Source organism: Triticum aestivum, chromosome 5A (assembly GCF_018294505.1).
Source record: "Triticum aestivum cultivar Chinese Spring chromosome 5A, IWGSC CS RefSeq v2.1, whole genome shotgun sequence".
Taxonomy (NCBI): Eukaryota; Viridiplantae; Streptophyta; class Magnoliopsida; order Poales; family Poaceae; genus Triticum; species Triticum aestivum.
Window position 1 is genome coordinate 503706131 of NC_057806.1, and position 24305 is coordinate 503730435.

Sequence of the window (24305 nt, forward strand, 5' to 3'; positions counted from 1 at the left end):
TGGAATTATTTCGGATTCGTTTGGCCTTTTTTATACATTAATTGAGTTTGTGCGTATTTAATGTCCATAATTCAAATTTAAACTACAAGCACATGCTCCAGTGCACCAAAGTTGGTTAAAAAATCACATGTGTGCCTTTGGTTGAATTTATAGGTCCATTGCAACAAATGGGAATGAAATTCAAACATCTGGGCATCGTGGCTCGACCGGAAAGATTGAGAAATCTGGTTTTTCAATTCCTATAAATCCAAAATACGCCTGAAAATCATGAAACTTGCATGGTGTCATGACATGGCACCAACATGCAGCAGTAAAGTTTTTGGCCGAATTGGGACAAGCTTTGGTTTAAGCTTCTTGCAAATTGGAGATTCCCCAAAAAAGGTCATGGTTCCGAGAGGGAACATGTCACCTCCGTGTGCGAAACGAGATACGTACACAGCCTTCTTCCGCCTTAATTTTTTTACATAGGCAGATTAGACCAAATAGAAGTATCGTGCTAAATTTTGGAATTATTCTGGGTTTGTTTGGCCTTTTTATATATTAATTTAGTTCTCCGCATTTAATGTGCATAATTCAAATTTGAACTACAAGCAAATGCTCCAGTGCACCGAAGTTGGTTGAAAAATCACATGTGTGTCCTTGGGTGAATTTATAGGTCCAGCCAGAAATGGGAATGAAATTCAAACATCTGGGCATCGTGCCTCGGCCAGAAAGATTGAGAAACTTCATTTTTTAATTCCTGTAAATCTAAAACACGCCTGAAAATCATGAAACTTGGCATTGTGTCATGACATGGAACTAACATGCAGCGGTAAATTTTTTGGCCGAATTGGGACAAGCTTTGGTGTAAGCTTCTTGCAAACTGCAGCTTCCCTCAAGAAGGCTCGTGGTTCTGAGAGGAACGTGTCACCTCTGTGTGCGAAACAACATACGTATACTGCCTTCTCCTGCCTTAATCTTTTTACACGGGCATATTAGACCACATAGAGTGCTAAATTTTGTAATTATTCCGGGTTCATTTGGCCTTTTTTATACACTAATTGAGTTTCTACACATTTAATGTGCATAATTGAAATTTGAACTACAAGCACATGCTGTAGTGCACCAAAGTTGGTTGAAAAATCACATGTGTGTCCTTGGGTGAATTTATAGGTCCCATGCAAGAAATGGGAATAAAATTCAAACATCTGTGCATCGTGGCTCGGCCGGAAAGATTGAAAAACTTGGTTTTTTAATTCCTATAAATCCAGAACACGCGTGAAAATCATGTAACTTGGCATAGTGTCATGACATGACACAAACATGCTGCGGTAATATTTTTGGCCGAATTGGGACAAGCCTTGGTGTAACCTTCTTGCAAACCGGAGCTTCCCTCAAGAAGGCTCGTCGTTTTGAGAGGCAACATGTCACCTCCGTGTGCGAAACGAGATACGTACACTGCCTTCGCATGCCTTAATTTTTTTACACAGGCAGATTGGACCAAATAGAAGTATCGTGCTAAATTTTGGAATTATTCCGGGTTCATTTGGCCTTTTTTTATACATTAGTTGAGTTTCTGCGCATTTAATGTGCATAATTGAAATTTGACCTACAAGCACATGCTCCAGTGCACCAAAGTTGGTTGAAAAATCACATGTGTGTCCTTGGATGAATTTATAGGTCCCATGCAAGAAATTAGAATGAAATTCAAACATCTGGGCGTCGTTGCTCGTCCGGAAAGATTGAGAAACTTGGTTATTTAATTCCTGCAAATCCAAAACACGCCTGAAAATCATGAAACTTGGCATAGTGTCATGACATGGCACCAACATGCAACGGTAATTTTTTTGGTCGAATTGGGACAAGCATTGGTGTAAACTTCTTGCAAACCGGAGCTCCCTCAAGAAGGCTCGTGGTTCCGAGAGTGAACGTGTTACCTCTGTGTGCGAAACGACATATGTACACTATCTTCTTCCACCTTAATTTTTTTACATAGGCAGATTAGACCAAATAGAAGTATCGTGCTAAATTTTGTAATTATTCCGGGTTTGTTTGGCCTTTTTTATACATTAATTGAGTTTCTGCGCATTTAATATGCAGAATTCAAATTTGAACTACAAGAACATGCTCCAGTGCACCAAAGTTGGTTGAAGAATCACATGTGTGTCCTTGGGTGAATTTATAGATCTGATGCAAGAAATGACAATAAAATTCAAACATCTGGGCGTCGTGGCTCGGCCGAAAACATTGAGAAACTTGGTTTTTTTAATTCCTATAAATCCAAAACACACCTGAAAATCATGAAACTTGACATGGTGTCATGACATGGCACCAACATGATGCGGTAATTTTTTTGGCCGAATTGGGACAAGCTTTGGTATAAGAGTCAATCATCTAGTTACATTGTGATGAATCAAACACCCATGGAATTCTGGTGTTGATCATGTTTTGCTCTAGGGAGAGGTTTAGTCAACGGATCTGCTACATTCAGGTCCGTATGTACTTTACAAATCTCTATGTCTCCATTTTGAACACTTTCACGAATGGAGTTGAAGCGACGCTTGATATGCCTGGTCTTCCTGTGAAACCTGGGCTCCTTGGAAAGGGCAATAGCTCCAGTGTTGTCACGGAAGAGAGTCATCGGGCCCGGCGCATTGGGTATGACTCCTAGGTCGGTAATGAACTCCTTCACCCAGACTGCTTCGTGTGCTGCCTCCGGGGCTGCCATGTACTCCGCTTCACATGTAGATCCCGCCACAACGCTTTGCTTGCAACTGCACCAGCTTACTGCCCCACCATTCAAAATATACACGTATCCGGTTTGTGACTTAGAGTCATCCAGATCTGTGTCGAAGCTAGCGTCGACGTAACCCTTTACGACGAGCTCTTCGTCACCTCCATAAACGAGAAACATTTCCTTAGTCCTTTTCAGGTACTTCAGGATATTCTTGACCGTTGTCCAGTGTTCCTTGCCGGGATTACTTTGGTACCTACCTACCAAACTTACGGCAAGGTTTACATCAGGTCTGGTACACATCATGGCATACATAATAGAACCTATGGCTGAGGCATAGGGGATGACACTCATCTCTTCTATATCTTCTGCCGTGGTCGGACATTGAGATGAGCTCAATTTCACACCTTGCAACACAGGCAAGAACCCCTTCTTAGACTGATCCATATTGAACTTCTTCAATATCTTATCAAGGTATGTGCTTTGTGAAAGACCTATGAGGCGTCTTGATCTATCTCTATAGATCTTGATGCCTAATATATAAGCAGCTTCTCCAAGGTCCTTCATTGAAAAACTCTTATTCAAGTAGGCCTTAATGCTGTCCAAAAGCTCTATATCATTTCCCATCAAAAGTATGTCATCTACATATAATATGAGAAATGCTATAGAGCTCCCACTCACTTTCTTGTAAATGCAGGCTTCTCCATAAGTCTGCATAAACCCAAACGCTTTGATCATCTCATCAAAGCGAATGTACCAACTCCGAGATGCTTGCACCAGCCCATAAATCGAGCGTTGGAGCTTGCACACCTTGTCAGCATTCTTAGGATCGACAAAACCTTCCGGCTGCATCATATACAGTTCTTCCTTAAGATAACCGTTAAGGAATGCCGTTTTGACGTCCATTTGCCATATCTCATAATCATAGTATGCGGCAATTGCTAACATGATTCGGACGGACTTCAGCTTTGCTACGGGAGAGAATGTCTCATCATAGTCAACCCCTTGAACTTGTCGATAACCCTTAGAGACAAGCCTAGCTTTATGGATGGTCACATTACCATCCGCGTCTGTCTTCTTCTTAAAGATCCATTTATTTTCTATGGCTCGCCGATCATCGGGCAAGTCAGTCAAAGTCCATACTTCGTTTTCATACATGGATCCTATCTCGGATTTCATGGCTTCCAGCCATTTGTCGGAATCCAGGCCCGCCATCGCTTCTTCATAGTTCGAAGGTTCACCGTTGTCTAACAACATGACTTCCAAGACAGGGTTGCCGTACCACTCTGGTGCGGAACATGTCCTTGTGGACCTTCGAAGTTCAGTAGGAGCTTGATCAGAAGTATCTTGATCATCATCATTCACTTCCTCTCTAATTGGTGCAGGCACCACAGGAACATTTTCCTGAGTTGCGCCACTTTTCGGTTCAAGAGGTAATACTTCATCAAGTTCTACTTTCCTCCCACTTACTTCTATCGAGAGAAACTCCTTCTCTAGAAAGGATCCATTCTTGGCAACAAAGATCTTGCCTTTGGATCTGAGGTAGAAGGTATACCCAATAGTTTCTTTAGGGTATCCTATGAAGACACATTTTTCCGACTTGGGTTCGAGCTTTTCAGGTTGAAGTTTCTTGACATAAGCATCACATCCCCAAACTTTTAGAAACGACAGCTTAGGCTTCTTCCCAAACCATAATTCATACGGTGTCGTCTCAACGGATTTCGACGGAGCCCTATTTAAAGTGAATGCGGCAGTCTCTAAAGCATAGCCCCAAAATGACAGCGGTAAATCGGTAAAAGACATCATAGATCGCACCATATCCAATAGAGTGCGATTACGACATTTCGGACACACCATTACGCTGAGGTGTTCCAGGTGGCGTGAGTTGTGAAACTATTCCACATTTTCTTAAGTGTGTACCAAATTCGTGACTCAAGTATTCTCCTCCACGATCTGATCGCAAAAACTTGATTTTTCTGTCACGTTGATTCTCAACCTCACTCTGAAATTCCTTGAACTTTTCAAAGGTTTCAGACTTGTGTTTCATTAAGTAGATATACCCATATCTACTCAAGTCATCAGTGAGGGTGAGAACATAACGATAGCCACCACGAGCCTCAACACTCATTGGACCGCACACATCAGTATGTATGATTTCCAATAGGTTGGTTGCTCGCTCCATTGTTCCTGAGAACGGAGTCTTGGTCATCTTACCCATGAGGCATGGTTCGCACGTGTCAAATGATTCGTAATCAAGAGACTCTAAAAGTCCATCTGCATGGAGCTTCTTCATGCGTTTGACACCTATGTGACCAAGGCGGCAGTGCCACAAGTATGTGGGACTATCATTATCAACCTTACATCTTTTGGTATTAACACTATGAATATGTGTAGCATTACGCTCGAGATTCATTAAGAATAAACCATTCACCATAGAAGCAGGACCATAAAACATATCTCTCATATAAATAGAACAACCATTATTCTCTGATTTAAATGAGTAGCCATCTCGTATTAAACGAGATCCTGATACAATGTCCATGCTCAAAGCTGGTACTAAATAACAATTATTGAGGTTTAAAACTAATCCCGTGGGTAAATGTAGAGGTGGCATGCCGACGGCGATCACATCGACCTTGGAACCATTCCCGACGCGCATCGTCACCTCGTCCTTCGCCAGTCTCCGTTTATTACGCAGCTCCTGCTTTGAGTTACAAATGTGAGCAACTGCACCGGTATCAAATACCCAGGAGCTACTACGAGTATTGGTAAGGTACACATCAATTACATGTATATCACATATACCTTTCGTTTTGTCGGCCTTCTTGTCCGCTAAGTATTTGGGGCAGTTCCGCTTCCAGTGACCACTTCCCTTGCAATAAAAACACTCAGTCTCGGGCTTGGGTCCATTCTTTGGCTTCTTCCCGGTAGCTTGCTTACCAGGCATGGCAACTCCCTTGCCGTCCTTCTTGAAGTTCTTCTTACCCTTGCCTTTCTTGAACTTAGTGGTTTTATTCACCATCAACACTTGATGTTCCTTTTTGACTTCTACCTCTGCTGATTTCAGCATTGCAAATACTTCAGGAATGGTCTGTTCCATCCCCTGCATATTGAAGTTCATCACAAAGCTCTTGTAGCTTGGTGGAAGCGACTGGAGGATTCTGTCAATGACCGCGTCATCCGGGAGATTAACTCCCAGCTGAGTCAAGCGGTTATGTAACCCAGACATTGTGAGTATGTGCTCACTGACAGAACTATTTTCCTCCATCTTACAGCTGAAGAACTTGTCGGAGACTTCATATCTCTCGACCCGGGCATGAGCTTGGAAAACCATTTTCAGCTCTTCGAACATCTCATATGCTCCGTGTCGCTCAAAACACTTTTGGAGCCCCGGTTCTAAGCTGTAAAGCATGCCGCACTGAACGAGGGAGTAATCACCAGCACGTGTCTGCCAAGCGTTCATAACGTCTTGGTTCTGTGGGACGGGTGCGTCACCTAGCGGTGCTAGTAGGACATAATCTTTCTTGGCAGCTATGAGGATGATCCTTAGGTTCCGGACCCAGTCCGTATAGTTGCTGCCATCGTCTTTCAGCTTGGTTTTCTCTAGGAATGCTTTGAAGTTGAGGACAACGTTGGCCATTTGATCTACAAGACATATTGTAAAGATTTTAGACTAAGTTCATGATAATTAAGTTCATCTAATCAAATTATATAATGAACTCCCACTTAGATAGACATCCCTCCAGTCATCTAAGTATAACATGATCCGAGTTAACTAGGCCGTGTCCGATCATCACGTGAGACGGACTAGTCAACATCGGTGAACATCTTCACGTTGATCGTATCTTCTATACGACTCATGCTCGACCTTTCGGTCTTCTGTGTTTTGAGGCCATGTGTACATGCTAGGAGTTCATCTAGCAACGAGTGATCGGATTGCATCTACATACCTTTGTAGATCACGCGCGGAAGCGTTCAAGGACGGGGATGAGGAAGTCATACTCGACGTGATCCAAATCACCGGAGATCCTAGCGCCGAACGGATGGCACCTCCGTGTTCAACACACGTACGGTCAGCGTGACGTCTCCTCCTTCTTGATCCAGCAAGAGGGAGGAGAGGTTGATGAAGATCCAGCAGCACGACGGCGTGGTGGTGGATGCAGGGCGTCACCGCAGCAGGGCTTCGCCGTTATACTGCGAGAGGGAGAGGTGTAGCAGGGGAGAGGGAGGCGCCAAGACTCAAGGTGTGGCTGCCCCCTCCCCCCCCCTTATATAGGCCCCCTAGGGGGGTGCCGGCCCTAGGAGATGGGAACTCCTAGGGGGGCGGCGGCCAAGGGGTGGAGTGCCCCCCAAGCCAGGTGGGGCGCCCCCCACCCTAGGGTTCCCAACCCTAGGCGCATGGGGTAGGCCTATGGGGGCGCACCAGCCCACTATGGGCTGGTTCCCCTCCCCACTTTGGCCCATGGGGCCCTCCGGGATGGGTGGCCCCACCCGGTGGACCCCGGGACCCTTCCAGTGGTCCCGGTACAATACCGGTGACCCCCGAAACTATCCCGATGGCCGAAACTGCACTTCCTATATATAATTCTTCACCTCCGGACCATTACGGAACTCCTCGTGACGTCTAGGATCTCATCCGGGACTCCGAACAACTTTCGGGTTACTGCATATTCATATCTCTACAACCCTAGCGTCACCGAACCTTAAGTGTGTAGACCCTACGGGTTCGGGAGACATGTAGACATGACCTAGACAGCTCTCTGGTCAATAACCAACAGTGGGATCTAGATACCCATGTTGGCTCCCACATGCTCCTCGATGATCTCATCGGATGAACCACGATGTCGAGGATTCAAGCAACCCCGTATACAATTCCCTTTGTCAATCGGTACGTTACTTGCCCGAGATTCGATCATCGGTATCCCAATACCTCGTTCAATCTCATTACCGGCAAGTCACTTTACTCGTACCATAATGCATGATCCCGTGACCAGACACTTGGTCACTTTGAGCTCATTATGATGATGCATTACCGAGTGGGCCCAGAGATACCTCTCCGTCATACGGAGTGACAAATCCTAGTCTTGATCCGTGTCAACCCAACAGACACTTTCGGAGATACCCGTTGTACACCTTTATAGTCACCCAGTTACGTTGTGATGTTTGGTATACCGAGAGCACTCCTACGGTATCTGGGAGTTACACGATCTCATGGTCTAAGGAAAAGGTACTTGACATTGGAAAAACTCTAGCAAATGAACTATACGATCTTGTGCTATGTTTAGGATTGGGTCTTGTCCATCACATCATTCTCCTAATGTTGTGATCCCGTTATCAATGACATCCTTATGTACATAGCCAGGAAACCATGACTATCTGTTGATCAACGAGCTAGTCAACTAGAGGCTCACTAGGGACACATTGTGGTCTATGTATTCACACATGTATTACGATTTCCGGATAATACAATTAGAGCATGAACAATAGACAATTATCATAAACAAGGAAATATAATAATCATTTTATTATTGCCTCTAGGGCATATTTCCAACACCTATTGTCATGTACTCCCTCCATATCAAATTACTTGTTGCTCAATTGGATGTATTCAGAACTAAAATAGTGCTCGATACATCCATTTCAGTGACAAGTAATTCTGGAGGGAGGTAGTATTAATGTACTTACATTGAGAGAGAGTTGATTGTCTAGCATTACTCTGCATCTTATCTACCCTACCCTTCATTTTCTCAAAATTATCAGATCTACATTTACTCTTACCAAAATGTTGAATAAAGCGAATGCCACTTCACAAGTTGAGGTATGCATTCCTCTTGCCAGTACCTTTTGCCTTGTCACAATGTACTTAATTGATAGCTATTTGATCACGTATCATCACTCTGCATCTGAGCTTCATTATCCTCTATTTCTTCCAATGTTATTAGATCTATGTTTACTCTTTACAGAATGTAGAATAAAGGCACTGCTTATGAAGAAGTTTCTTTGGGGAATTTCTTGAATTATCCTTCCAATGACATGGAGAAGGGCTCTATAGAGCCCTTGTTAACATGTAATGTAACTCCATCCTTCTCAAGCCTTAAAACTTTGTTCTGGTATAGATTAGGATATGCATCAATTCCTCCACTACTATTTACTTGGGTGTTTGCATCAGATTGCATGCTTGCAACAACTGCCAGTTTCAAATTGCAGTTGCAAAACATGTTCCTTATTCATACCATCCACATTAATTAGAACTGATCTAATGATTTTCTTTAGCCCTGCATGTATGCCTAGATATCTAATCTGGTGGTGTGGTGAAGCGGCCCATGCGTGCATCATCTCATTTCCTGCTTTGTCTTAACTGATTTTGCTATTGATATGGATGATGCCATATTTTTTGACCATGAAGATTGCAGGGCTTACACCCCACAACATTTTATTAATAAGAATAAAATTACAAGGAGCATATGTACAAGTTCCTCCAGAGGAGGGAACTAAAAAAGAGTAAAAGAACTGGAAGAAAAAACTACCTCTACAACCTATGGTGGAAAAAATCAATCCATCTGAGGTGAGTATCCTTGTATATACTTTCTATTCTATGAGTGAGATGGGTGGTGTCATGGACAAACCCACTCTCCACTGTCCAAAAGATGGCCTTATGTGTCTGAAGGCTTTGTCATTTTGACCTTCCAAATATTCCACCATGCCAAAAAGACTACCTCAGCATAAAAAGGTTTGTTGAAGTCATTTCTGGCCCCAAAAGCAATTGCCACCATGTCATTATTATTTGGCCAAACAATCTGCAGATAAGTTCCATATTCTGACACTGAAATTTTACTAGAAAAAGATGATTTCTGTGTTCCAAGGCAGAGGTTGGGCGCAACACACACTGTGGGCCATCATCAATTCTCCAATGTCTGAGCTGGATCATGTCTCTGGTGTTTACTCTGTCCATAATGAATAACCATGCAAACATCTTGATTGACATGGCACAACAACTCTTCCTGACCCAATTTAAAACTGGGTTTACAACAATTGGCTAGTGTACGAAAGTGTAAAACTTCTTCGTTGTGTAGTCAGATACCTTGCCATGTCTCCAAAGCCATTGATCATTGATCATACTGCAACTTTACCATCATATCATATAGGTGATTAAGCTCTAGAAAGGCCATCTCCGATAGAGGAAGAGTGAACAACTCGTAAATATTGTCACAGTCCATAACCTCCTTAACAGAAATGGCTTTATCTGAACAAAAAGAGTGTAACCTAGGAAATCTTGCCTATAGAGGGGTGCAATCATTATCAATCTCCCAATGGTTAGACCAGAATAGGACAATATCCCCAGAATTTCACCTTAACCTTGGTGACTGACCTAAATTTATTCATGAGCTTTGAGACATCTCTCCACCTGAAAGAACCACATAGAGTGGTGTCATGTGGAATTCTACCAAAGTAGTAAGTATTACATATTAAATGGACTCAGGGAACATCAGCCTTGTTGTAAAACTTATTGATATGCTTCATGAGAAGAGCTTCATTCTATAGAACCAAGTTTAAAACTTATTGATATGCTTCATGAGAAGAGCTTCATTCTATAGAGCTTCATGCTACAAACCAAGGGCCAAGCTACCAAAGAGTGATCCCTTTCCTAGCCATATTTTCTCCAAAGACACACTCTTTGGATTATTTCCAGTTGCTTGAGAATGTCAGGGGGAATTGACAAACTTGCTACTTGTGATCCGCGTTAGTATTTCCATAAAGAGGAGAGGATGATGCAACACAGCAGAGGTAAGTATTTCTCTCAGTTATGAAACCAAGGTTATCAATTCAGTAGGAGAACCAAGCAACACTATGTCAACAACACCCGCACACAAACAACAAATACTTGCAACCCAACGCGTAAAGGGGTTGTCAACCCCTCAACGGTATTGAGATAAATTAAATTGTATAGGTTTTGATAAATAGGTCTAAAAATACAAAAGAAAATAAATAAAAGAAAAAATCCAGCAAGGTATTTTTGGTTTAATATATGATAGGAAATAGACCGGGGGGGCATAGTTTTTGCTAGAGACTTCTCTCGAGAAAATAGCATATGATGGGTAAACAAATTACTGTTGGGCAATTGATAGAAAAGAAAATAATTATGACGATATCCAAGGCAATGATCATGTATATAGCCATCACATCCAAGATTAGTAGACCGACTCCTCCCTGCATCTACTACTATTACTCCACACATCAACCGCTATCCAGCATGCATCTAGTGTATTATGTTCATGGAAAAACAGAGTAATGTAATAAGAATGATGACATGATGTAGACAAGATAAACTCACATATGAATATATATATATATATATATATATATATAAGAACGTGTTTTGTTTTTTTCTTGTGTGAGAGGTACGGTTTTGCTTCCACGAAAGGCACGATCGTGGCTCTCATAAACCGAAAATAAACATGGTTTCTCTATTTTTTCTTCCATCAGAGACACGGTTTTGCTTTCGTGAGAGGCACGGTTTTACTTCCACGGCCGTGCCTCTCGGAAATGAAAAAAACGTATTTTTTTTCTTTTTCTTTCTTCCGCAAGAGGCATGGTTTTGCTTCCGTGAGAGACACGGATTGGCTCGGAAACAACTTCCGGAAAGGGAAAAAGAAACGTGCTCTCGGACAAATCAAAATTAGAAGGGTATATAGCTTCGATAGGATTTCTTATAATTTGAATTTGTTATTTTTGTATAAATCTATTAGGAATAGGCTTACATAGTCATGGTTCATTTACATTAAAACCTAAATGATTACATAAATAAAACCTTCATGTTCGGTTTTCCTGTCGGTTTTTCTTATGAAAAAATCGTCAAAACGTATCAACATAAGATTTAGTTTTGAAGATCTCAACGTGAGGAATCTAACGGTGAAAACGGTTCGAGATTTGGATGCACGATTTAAGAGATAAAACGTTTTGAATAAATGGATCTACGAAAAAAGGAAAAACCCACAGATTATGACAAGTAGCGCACATGCAGCGCGCCACTTGTCATAACCTGAGAAGGTGGGAATGATCTTTGAAAGTACTACTCCTTAATTAGTGATTTCGGCTTTTTTTTGAGGATCTAGGGATTTCGGCTCCTATACTTGCCACATAGCGCGTACTCCCAGCCCCTCGCACACGAGTGTATGTATGGGCCGGCCCACTTCTTCATTTTTTTTGCTTTCGGTTACTCCTTCTTTTTCTCTTCTCTTTTTCCTTTCTGTTTCCTTTTTCTCTCTTTTTTCTACTTTATTTTTTCTTTTTTTTCACGAATTTCCTTTTCAAATTCGTGTTTTTTTGTTCATCGATTTCCAAAATTGTTTATCAATGTAGAAAATGTTCATCAAATTTAAAAAATGTTCAACAAATTCAAAATTTGTCCATTAGATTACTATTTTTTCAGTTTAAATTTTGAAATGCCTTTGAAATTCTTCAACATTTTTTGAAATCATGAACAGTTTTTGTAATCACAAACATTTTCTTGAAATTTTGTTCATTGGATTCAAAAAATGTTCGTCAAAATTCAAAATTTTGTTCATAGAATTACGAAAAAATTAGAAATTTCTTCCTAGATTTCAGAACAGTTTGTTCATCAAATACCAAAAATGTTGGTAATTTTAGAAAATTATCATTATTTTTTCATCAATATAAGAAAATGTTCATTAAAATTCGAAAAATGTTCACTCTTTTCAAATCGCAAAAAAAATTTGAATTCAAGAACTTGTTTTTGAATTCGGTGAACATTTTTTGTATTTGTGAGCATTTGTCATTTCTCGAACATTTTTTCAGATCATGAACCATTTTTGAATTCACGAACATTTCACAATTAGAAACTTTTTTTGAAATCCTGACTTATTTTTAAAACGATAAAAAGCTTAAAACAGAAGTAAGCAAAAAAAAGGTGCCTACCGCTTTTCATGCCTCGCACATGGTCCGTCACACGTGGGCACGTGTGGAGGGGGTCGGGGGAGGGGGGGTGGTGCGCGGTCGTTGTCCCTGGCGCGTTGTACTCACCAAACAAGGGAGCTCCTGTTCAGCGCTTGTTGCCGAAAATCACTAATTGAGGTGTACTCCTTCCAAAGATCACTCTCATCTCCCAGGTTGCGACAAGTGACGCGTTGCATGCGCGCCACTGGTCGCAACTTGAGAGTTTTCCTTTTTTTCGTATATCTGTTTATTCAAAATGTTTTATATTTTAAATCATGCATCTAAATCTCAAAACGTTTTCTCTGTTGGATTCCTCACATCGAGATCTTCAAAACTAGATCCCATGTTGATATGTTTTGACAAACTTTGTTTTTCACAAAAAAACTGGACAAAAAATCGAATCGGGAACACATTTTTCCTTTTCCAAAAGCCATTTTCGAGAGCGGAAGAAAAAAACACATTTTTTCCGTTTCCGAGAGGCACGGCCGTGCCTCTCGCAGAAGCAAAAACACGCCTCTTGCAGAAGGAAAATCGTGCCTCTCACGGAAGGAACAAAAAAGAGAAAACGTGTACTTATTTTGTTTCCGAGTGGCACGGCCGTGCCTCTCGCGGAAGCATAACCATACCTCTCACGAAAGGGAAAAACAGAAAATAAGTTTTTTTTTTCATTTCCGAGAGGCACGGCCGTGCCTCTCATGGAAGGAAATCCATTCCTCTGTCGGAAACAAAATCATGCATCTCGCGGAAGAAAAAAAAACATGTTTTTTTGTTTCCAAAAGGCACGGGTGTTCTTTGAGCGAAAGCAAATCCATGCCCAGTGGCGGCGCCAGGAATTGCTGGCTGGGTATTCACCCAAAATTTTTTTTACTCTAAATGCAATATATGACCAAATAGTACGAGAATTTTAATATCTGAATCAAATAGTGCGGCTATTGCAATATATGAACAAAATAGTACGCCATAATGACAATAGAATTTTTTGGATGTGTCAAACCATAATAATTATAAAAAAACATGGATACAAAAGTACCTTTTGATTGATAAAATGATGATATGATTGATATCCGACCTTACAATATAACTTTGCGGTTGCCTTTCTGGAAATGATTGATGACATTCTCATCCTTTACTTGATTTAAGAATTCTCTCTCAACAAATGTAACCAAACAATTGCTTAAGTAATCATCACCCATTTTGCTCCTTAGCTTATTCTTCACATAATTCATTGAAGAGAATACCCTTTCAACACTAGCAGTAGCAACTGGCAGAATCAATACCAACTTAAGAAGCTTGTAAACAATATGATATTATTCATGCTTGTTTGTCTCTACAAGCATAATTGAAAGTTGACACGGATTCTTTAAGTTTTGAAACCTTTCATCTCTACGCACATGAGTAACATACATGTTTAGTTGCCATGGAAGTCTTGCCAGTTCATCACTTGTGAAATCATTAGCATAAAATTTTGTAGCAAGCCTAACCAACTTCTCCTGATCATAAGCAGCAAATAGACGAAGTGGACAAAATCCTGACATGCAAGAAAGTAGCTCTGTGTTTACCTCATCAAATCTGCCATTGAGTTCACTTATTTGCCTATCAATGACAGCCACAAACATATCAACTTTGAAACGGTGGTAATTCATCGCACCATTACATAAACCCCTTTTAGGCCGGCCAACGGGAAAGTAAGGACCCTTCATATCAACAACTTTGATCTTATGCTTTGTACAAAAACATGTGACCTTTGTGAGAAAATCATCCCATCCAGCGTCGGTCCTCAAACACTCCAAGTGATACTTTGTGACATCAACAAGCTCAATAGCATGAACAATATCTTCATCTTGCTTTTGCAAAGCTCTACATAGCTCATCTGTGTATCCAAATATTTCTTGCATCAAGTGTGCTATGAAAACAAACTCAAATGATCGAAATGGTGTCAATATAGATAGAGCCGCTTGGGCCTCCGCACCATGATACTCGTCTCCAATCTTGATGAGGACTCGTCGTAGTGCACCATACATAGAGATGACATGGTTCATGGTTTTGAAGTGAGAGCCCCAACGTGTATCACATGGCCTTCCCAAACCCATTTCCTGATTCAGCCCACTCCCTGTTTCCACTTCTTCCAATTCCAATGCATCAATGAGTTCCTCGGCCTGAGCTATCGGAAGCATTCTCATCTTTTTACAAGACATGCTAAGAGCATTTAACAAGTGTGCAAGTTGCTGAAAGAACCAAGTGCAATCACCACTCTCCTAGCAACAACAACAAGAGTTAACTGTAGTTGATGAGCAAAACAATGAACATAATAGGCAGAAGGGGACTCATCCATAATCAGTTTTTTTAGGCCATTAACATTACCTTTCATGTTACTAGCTCCATCATATCCTTGCCCCGAACCATTGCAAAGGTCAAATTGTGTGTCATAAGCAGTTTCTGAATTGCAGCTTTAAGTGTCAAAGAGGTAGTGTCTTCAACATGAGCAAGACCAAGGAATCTTACAACCGCCCTTCCTTTTTTTTCAACATAACGCAAGCAAACAGCCAACTGTTCATTCTGATACACATCACTAGACTCATCTGCAAGTATTGCAAAATGACCACCATCAAGTTCTTCAATGATTAGTTTAGTAGTCTCCTCTGCACAATTTTTTATCACCTCTTGTTGTATATCATGGTGAGTCATCTTGCAGTTTTGTGGAGCATTCTTGAGAACGACCCTGTCAACCTCTTCAAAATTTCCCGCTAGCCAATTTAAAAGCTCAAGGAAATTTCCTTTGTTTAGTGAGCTTTCACTTTCATCATGTCCTCTAAATGCCAAGCCTTGGTGCAATAGAAATCGCACACATTTGAGTGTCCATGTCAAACGCTGCTTATACAAAGCCTTGTATTGTGAGGTGTTTGAAGCAATAGACTCCCGAATTGATGATTGTGGTGTAGTGAACATATCATACTTCTCTTGAGCTTGAGCATGAGCACTACTAACATCACCTTCATGTTTCTTCAATCTCGACTTCATGTTCCAATTCCTAAATCCCTTCTTCACAAAAGCATCTCCACCGGGACATTTTGTTTTATCCTTGAACAAATAGCAAACAAAACAGAAAGCACTATCTTTGCCCACACTATACTCAATCCATGGAAATTCTTTAAACCAAGCAGGACAAAAGCGACGCTCTTTTCCACTTTTATTTGTAATGTAAAACTTATGTTTTTTTGGTTGACATCGCCCCATCTCAATATATCTCCTTCTTACTCTATCTTGGTCATTGACAGCATACGCTGAGATGGGAATCCGCTTCCCAGGATCGGGTTCAAGTGCATCCAAATCTGCTTGCATTGGTTCATCATCTTCATCAATAGATTCATCATCTTCTACATGAGGTGTTGAGGTTTCGCCTCTACTCTTTGGTTGTTGCCATAACACCAACTGCAAATTGCTCTCATTCCTCTCAAGATGAACAGGAGAAGCAGAAGTACTAGATGCAGCTGCTGCCTGATTCGGTGTGGATGATTCATCTCTTTTCTTTGTCTTTGAAGCATTTTCCCACATTGCAAATATGCTACTGCCAGCAATCTTATTTTTCTTCATCTACAGTACAAGAAAACAAAGAAACAGAAAAATTAAAACTTGCATCTAGTCCATTATAGAAACAAATCCAGAAATTAGAGGCATTGGAATCAGCCACTGATTGGAATTGGAGGAGAACTGGAGGGGACGAACCAGAGGACTGGGACGAACTGCTGCTGCTCGGGGACGAACTGGAGGAGGGGGGCCGGCGGGGTCAGCGGGCGGGGGCCGGCGGGGCTGGGGCGCCGCCGCTGCGGCTGCGGGGGTGGAAAGGGGGGGCGCCGGCGGACCGGCACCGGCTGGTCCGTCGCCTGCTGCTTCGCCTCCGGGCTGCTGCATCGCGGGCGGGACGCCGGACGCGGCCACGCGGGATCTGGGACTGGGAGAGTCGGAGAAATGAGGAGAGGCGAGAGCAGAACCGGGCGAGAGGGAGAGTGGCAGACACAGGGCGACCGTGTCTGGTTACACGCGTGAGTCGGGCGACTGGGCATGCGTACGAGGAGTCGAGGAGAGGGCGAGACCGCGAGAGGCGTGGGCTCTGGGCCTCTTGCAACGTGGGCTCTTGGGTATGTATACGTATAATTTTTTTTGCATCAAAATCTTGGGTATTCCTATGAATACAGGAGCATACCCCTGGCGCCGCCTCTGTCCATGCCTCTCGAGCAAGCAAAATCATGTCTCTCGTGAAAGGAAAAAAACATGTTTTTTCACACAATCTTTTTTCTTGAATTACTAGTGCGCTGTTGGGAGAACAAAGAGATTTCAAGTTTGAAGCCTCGCGCGCACACCTTTTAGAAAAAAAAACATAGAGAAAATACCTCAAATAGGAGCTCCCCTATTTGACGCCCTTCCGCTCAAATAAAAAGAGAAGACTATTAATAGGATTGGCCCACCACCACCACGGCTCCACGTGGGCGCTTGTATAAATAGCTACCCCAAGAAGCAACCCTCCGTGTGGCTCCCGTGCCGACGCGAACAACACTCCTCCCTGCTGCCAATCTTACCATTCTTGTTCTTGCTCTTCTGCACCCCGCTCCTAGATCGGGATGGGGAAACCGAGGGCCTCCGGTGATGTCAGGACCGGGGCGCTTGCTTCCGGCAGCGGAGGCGCGACGGCGCCGCTCCTCCCCCGGAATGATCGCACGGCGGATGCCAAGGTCCAGGGAGGCTCCCTCTTTATGGTCCTGCTCAGCACCGCGGTCGCCGTCTGCGGCGCCTTCGAGTTCGGCACCTGCGTGAGCCCACCCTCCCTCTTAATTTCTGTCGCTTCAAAAGCGCCCAGAGTGCATTCAGCTAGACATGCATATACCAGCAGCGTGCCTCGAAAAAGGAGGCACATGTGTGCCTAAAAGGTGATGAGAGATGAATGAAAAACTTCTCCTCCGGGGAGCTGACCGACTCGTATCCATTTGCGAAATCCCACAAAATTCCATTACTACCATCTTCCAGAATTCAAATGGTTCATGAATGTGGTGCACTGTTATTTTCCCTTCTTCCGTCAGCATTAGGTTTAGTTTACAAAAGCACAAGCATTTTTTAAAATTTTACTTCTGCAAAACTGCGAGGATGGATCTGCACAACATGAAGGGTTCTGATCTGGACAGTTGACCAGATTTTAATGTATCTCAGCAGCACTGCCTGCGCATCTTTTAGCTACAGTCTAGTACATGCAGTACAATATTTAATTTTCCAAGAATCTTATCGCGTCACTCACAGATGATGGTACTATCTATGATTATGGACAGAGATGATCTGTGTTTACTCATCCAAGTGCCTTTTCAGGTTGGTTATTCTGCACCCACTCAGTCAGGAATAGAGCGCGAACTCGGACTATCCATGGCTGAGGTTTGTAACATGATTACAGTTATGCAGGATTTTCTTTTTCTCCTGTTCTAATCTTCTCTATTCTGACCCAACTAAACCTTGCAGTTCGCTATTTTTGGGTCTGTATTGACTATCGGGGCAATGATTGGTGCCGTTACCAGCGGACGCTTAGCGGACTCTCTTGGACGTAAAATGGTAGCCTGTGCACTTTTACTTCATTATTATTAATTAGGCTAGCTTGTGTGTTTTTATTTCACATTCGTCTTCTCTCCGTGTCTTATTGTTTTGCTTGTCACAGACCATGCGGATAGCAGCTACTATTTGCGTTTTTGGTTGGCTTTCTATACATTTCGCTAAGGTTTGTTACTTGGTGAAGTTATTCCAGGTCTTGTGCTTTCCTACCGACATCTTACCTTGATGTTCTAATGTGAAGGGTGCTATTATGCTCTATTTTGGAAGAACCTTGCTGGGCTTTTGTACCGGTGTTCTTTCTTATGTGGTATGTATCACTTAATTAGTTCAGCATACACTCTTTAGTCTTGAGTCTCTTCACTACTGCAATTTTCGTATACGTCGGGTGTCGGCGTCTTCGCTGACAGCCAAAACACGGGCACTCGGCAAACTAAACAACGCCGAGAGCCGCACTCGGTAAACATGGCCTCACGGCAACTGCTTACTTTGCCGTCACTGGCTCACGGCGAACAAGCACCGAACGGCAAACGGCACAGACGCCGAGAGCCGCGCACGGCAAAGAGGAGCCACGTGGCATGTCCGCTCGCACCAAACGGCTCCGTCAGTTACTTCCAATATTACCGAGAGTCGTTTTTCGACGCTCGGCAAAGTATATGACACATCCTATTTTCCTTTTTTGTGTGTGTTCTTTTGTCCTCTATGTTTTCGTCTGATATTTCATATCTTTTAACGACTAAAGCCTCAAACTGCCATGGCTTGTGTTTTGTGTTGGATTTTTTCAAATCTCAACTTCTAAGCACTATACTACCTCTGTTCCTTTATATAAGGTATATTATTTTTGCCCGAGGCACAAAATTATAGCGTATTTAGGATGAAGTTATAGGGTTAGGACCTTCGGCTCTCGGTAAAGGCCACATCATATTTTCCATCCATTCGTTTGTGTTTCTTTACCACTCTTTGTTTCTGATATTTCATGACTTTTAATGACTAAAGGTCCAAAATGCCATGAGTTTTGATGACTTCTGTTTTCGGTTATTTTTTTTTAAATCTTAACTTTTAATTAAGCACTACATATAAAGTAAAAGAATGAAAACAATGACCTGCCGTAACACCAAGAAGCAGGTATTCACCAACCCCTATCCCCTCTCGGTGCCGGTCAATGCCGTAGACCGCCGGGGCCACCGGTTGGGTGCTCGATCGGGAAGCCGCCCGAGGGGCAACTGGCCCTACATGCATGCGTGTGGCCAAGGCATATGTATGAAAGGGTGGTGTGGTGTACGAATACCCAATGCACATCCTTGACGTGGCAGATGCCTCATAAACCGGACACATGCACGGGCACGAACGTCGAGGACTAGCTGCGTTCGTCACCCAGATCGAGCCGGCGGTGGGCAATCCTATGAGGGAATGGACTAAAATTGGCTTCACGGTGAACGGGGCATTCACTGAGAGCCACGCACGGCAAAGGGAGGCCACATGGCATACCCTTTCGGGAGTGACGGCGTTGTCACTTGGTTCACCCTAGACCGAGAGCTGCGACGTCACCCTCGGTAAGAAGACGTCACACAAACATTTTTCTAACTGACATGTGGTTCCACCGGTCACATTTATCAGTAAAAAAATAACGATGTCTTTGCCGAGAGTGGTGCTCGGCAATGCTCGTGATCAGGAGCTGACACGTGGCTCTCTCCTATAGGCTCTCTTGTCGAGAGTGGCTCTCGGCAAAGATGGCCCTCGGCTTGTTAACATGGACCCACATGTCAGGAGCTGACATGTGGCGCACTCCTATTGGCTCTCTTTGCCGAGAGTGGCTCTCGGCAAAGATGGCCCTCGGCGTGTTAACGTGGATCCACATGTCAGGAGCTGACACATGGCGCTCTCCTATTGGCTCTCTTTGCCGAGAGTGTCTCTCGGCAAAGATGGCCCTCGGCGTGATACTGTGGACCCGCATGTCAGGACCTGACACGTGGCGCTCTCCTATTGGCTCTCTTTGCCGAGAGTGGCTCTCGCCAAAGATGCGCCACGTGGCAACCGCCGTCCACGTTGGTTGTCCGTTAGCTACTTTATTTTGCCGAGTGTTACTGTTTGGCTCTCGGCAAACAGTTTGCCGAGTGCCCGTGTCCTGGCTCCCGGCAAATTCCTGCTTGCCTGAGAGGTGTAAGCCGGGTGGCTTTGGCCTAGTGCGGCACTTTGCAGGCGGGTTTTGGCCCTTTGCCGAGTGTCTGTGGCACTCGGCGTATAACTCGATTTCAGTAGTGCTTGTGTCTCAATCTTGTATCAGTTGTACATGTTCATGTTTTACAGTTTTAGTGTGCCGATGTTGCGCTGGATACTGCAGGTGCCTGTGTTCATAGCTGAAATAGCGCCTAAGGATCTCAGAGGTGGCCTTGCAACTTCAAACCAGGTTTATAACTATAGGACAAAAACTCCATAATCCACATTTAACCTCATAAGTTTTAATAGTTTCCACTTTCCACCACCTGGTTACGCATGTGCAGTTGTTGATCGTTTGTGGGAGTTCGACTACTTACATAACAGGGGCGCTGGTTACATGGCGCAATTTGGTATTAGTTGGTAATTTGTTTTCACACCCATATAAACATAGTTATCTTTTACTTTCATGTTGGATGGAATTACTTAGAAATTTTTGTGTGTGCAGGTATAGTGCCATCTGTTCTCCTCTTAGTAGGTCTTCTCTTCATTCCAGAGTCACCAAGATGGCTGGTAAGGAACTTCAGAGTCTTCGGAGAATGTTCTGTGAAACATGAGGGTTTTCAATTTATCGGGGGGAGAAAATGATCTGTTTGCTCAATGGTTTTCTAGTGGTGATTTACAAATCACCTTAGAACCTCCCTTTGCTAGCAAAAGTTAGAATGGAAACTATAAAGTACTTTAACAGTACTCATGAACTAATATGACCTTTGACTTTAGTCATTTCATGATACATATATTTGTATGTTGAATCTCACTGCACATTTTTTACAGGCTCAGGTTGGAAGGGAGGAAGAATTCCACACCGCATTGCAGATGCTGCGTGGAGAGAATGCTGACATATCTGAAGAGGCCATTGAGATCAAAGTTAGCTTTCTGTTCTAATAGCCTGTATATAATAGGGTACTCAATGATAATAGTATATGCAAAGAGAATTATACTCAAAATGATCATTTCATCCAGGAGTACATTGAATCCCTCCAAAGCCTCCCAAAGGCCAGGATTCAGGACTTGTTTTTGAGCAGAAATATATTTGCGGTCATTGTAAGATATCACTTTGACTACTACTTCATTTTAAAATGCCATCATGATTTGCGCACTGAATTTGGGATTTGATCATATGAATTTTCTCATAATTCGTAACCTGTAATATCATTGTGATATTATATGCACAGGTGGGTCTTGGCTTGATGATCTTCCAGCAATTGGGAGGGATAAATGGTGTAGGCTTTTATGCAAGCTCTATCTTTAGTTCTGCAGGTATGCAAATGTCATCATCATTGTGCCATTCTTTTTAACAGTTCTGCATGAAATGTGTTGATTCATCTCAACTTCAGGATTTTCTGGAAAACTTGGAACCATATTAATTGGCATTGTTCAGGTTTGCGATACACTGTTTTCCATAAATTTTGCTAATTACTAGTATGAAATTTTGTTTATAACCATGATCATTTCAGATTCCCATTACATTGCTTGGCGCCTTTCTCATGGATAGGAGTGGAAGAAGGGTTCTTCTAATGGTATAAGATGATACAAAGCTTAGCTAATGTATACAAAGAGAGAATGTTAGGTTGAATTTTGTTTTGAGCTTCTTATTTATACAGGTTTCCGCATCTGGGACATTCTTGGGCTGCTTTTTGACAGGAATATCGTTCTACCTAAAGGTAACAGCATCTTTCCTAACCATATAGTAGTAGAAAAGTTCTTATGAAACTTTTTGGGAACATATGGGAGACTGGCGGGTTATCATAAGATAATGTTAAGGAGAAAAGCTGTGGCAAGGAAAACGCTTTTTTAGGGGAAGGAAAACTTATTTTGTTGGCAAATTTTAGCATGGTCCCTCTTACTTCGATTTTGTTTGTTGTTATGTCTGTAACGTGAATGATAAATAATCTTTTAGGCGCACGGACTATTCCTAGAATGGGTTCCTGCATTGGCTCTTTCCGGCATCCTGGTAAGGAATATATCACTCCTATATGCATTGTATTCTGCTATTGCAATGAATTTCGAAACGTGCATCTTCTGAATGTTGATCATTCCTGCTTCTGAAATAGGTATATATAGGTGCATACTCAATTGGAATGGGCCCCGTCCCTTGGGTTGTCATGTCTGAGGTAAGGAAGTAATAATAATCAGAACTTGTTTTGGATTGATAAATCTGCAATAGAAGTACGAAAGCAACTGCCCTTTAATTTCTCCTGGATTAATTGCTTGCAGATATTCGCGATTAACATCAAAGCAATCGGCGGAAGCTTGGTGACCCTCATTAGCTGGCTTGGTTCCTTCGCGGTCTCTTACTCGTTTAACTTCCTCATGGACTGGAGCTCAGCAGGTAATGGCACTAACACAACACTGTGGCTCTTCATTTCAGTTTTCCGTCCCATAGCTCCAGTAGTGACAATCATATCTAGTATCTCCAAAAATGTAGAAATGGGAAATAACCATCCAATTGTTTAATTGCTTATTACTGATTGCGTAATTTCAGAACATCTCGTGCCCCCTTTTTTCTTCCAAAAGGAGAGAATACTAGTGATTTCTGATTAGTCTTTTAGCTATGTCGAAAAGTAATAAGCAATCCAGGGAAAAACTACGAATTAGAACAGAAACTAACCACACCATATGTAGGCAGTTTTGTGACTTACCTTGCTGTCTTGTGCCTTACAGGGACGTTCTTCATGTTCTCTGCGGCGAGCTTGGTCACTATACTGTTCGTGGCAAGGCTAGTGCCTGAAACCAAAGGAAAAACACTCGAAGAGATCCAGGACGCATGGAATTAAAGAAGATAAGGATTAACAGAAACGACCAGAGGCAGCACATATACATATACATTGACATTTTCCCCACTCCCCCATAACCCCACGCTAGCCTCCCTGTCATGCATCGTGCTGTAGTCTACTCTCTAGGTTAAGGATATTCAGATTGTACAGCAACAGAGCACTGTTCTGTTCTTGAGAAAATCTTTACCTAATACAAACACATTAGTTTTTGTTTTGTTAAAGGGAGAGGAGGCTTTCATAGTTCTCCATACGTCATCTATTTATACAAACACATTAGTTTTATTTATTTTTTTGAAAAAATAAACAACAGAACGTCAATCTTCTCTCTCCTATCTAAAAAAAGCTTAGCAATCCTGTTTCCGCTCGCTCTTCGTCAAGGCATCCACGCTGCGTTCCGCTTCCCTGCCGTGTCCGTGTTTTTTGTATGTAGCACAAAAAACGATCAGCCCAGCCAGCGAGGCCACACGGTCAATTGGCCCAGGGTTGATTTAAAAAGAAGTCGATCAGGGCACGCGAGTACGCGACAGTGCATGCCAGGTACTCGATGAAAAGCTTGGCGGGCAGAGAGAAATATTGCTGCTTTGGCATGATGCCGCTACTTGTTGAGTACTGCTATATGTTACTGATGTCTGCTAGATGTTGAGAGGAGAGCCTGTGAGACTGGCTGATTTATGTTGTATAACTAACTGAATTTGCTTCACTGGGTTTTCTCCTTTTTGTTCTCACTTCAGTTGACTCTTTTGATTTGTTCATTCTATTTGTATCTGTTTTAAAAGAACTTCATATAGAGTTGTTGCTGAATAAAATCAGAGAAGTAGGGATGAACGCCATCTATACGAAGCAGATTTGGTGGGTTTCAACTGTTGCTCGGTCCGTACGTGTGGGATGATTCGCTTAATTTCCTTTTGGTTTTGCTATCCACTATGATGAGCTCAACTGCAGTTGTGCTTGTAGAATTTATTTGGTGCAGGTATAATTGTATAAATACCTTTGGTACCTTGCAATACCATGGAATTTCTTAAACATGGATTGACGCCAAGATTCCTGTGTTTCTAGAGGGAGCA

General features: G+C 42.5%; 1 protein-coding gene across 1 annotated transcript; it reads left to right on the top strand.

The window, feature by feature from the left end:
• The first annotated feature begins 17203 nt into the window (after positions 1 to 17203).
• On the top strand, positions 17204 to 23532 carry LOC123104355 (sugar transporter ERD6-like 16). Its single transcript, XM_044526185.1, has 18 exons — positions 17204 to 17472; positions 18020 to 18082; positions 18167 to 18256; positions 18360 to 18419; positions 18495 to 18560; positions 20592 to 20657; positions 20752 to 20827; positions 20913 to 20977; positions 21239 to 21331; positions 21428 to 21508; positions 21640 to 21724; positions 21802 to 21845; positions 21922 to 21984; positions 22069 to 22128; positions 22365 to 22418; positions 22519 to 22578; positions 22682 to 22796; positions 23129 to 23532. Exons 1-18 carry the CDS (start codon positions 17284 to 17286, stop codon positions 23239 to 23241), a joined length of 1443 nt encoding a protein of 480 aa, XP_044382120.1. The 5' UTR covers positions 17204 to 17283; the 3' UTR covers positions 23242 to 23532.
• Positions 23533 to 24305: the final 773 nt, after the last annotated feature.

Bases quoted from the DNA above. Each gene is read 5' to 3' on its own strand.
- LOC123104355 (XM_044526185.1), top strand. From the start codon at position 17,284: ATGGGGAAACCGAGGGCCTCCGGTGATGTCAGGACCGGGGCGCTTGCT. The intron at 20,828-20,912 runs GTAATTTGTTTT...TTGTGTGTGCAG, and splicing joins GCGCAATTTGGTATTAGTTG to GTATAGTGCCATCTGTTCTC. The intron at 22,579-22,681 runs GTAAGGAAGTAA...AATTGCTTGCAG, and splicing joins CTTGGGTTGTCATGTCTGAG to ATATTCGCGATTAACATCAA.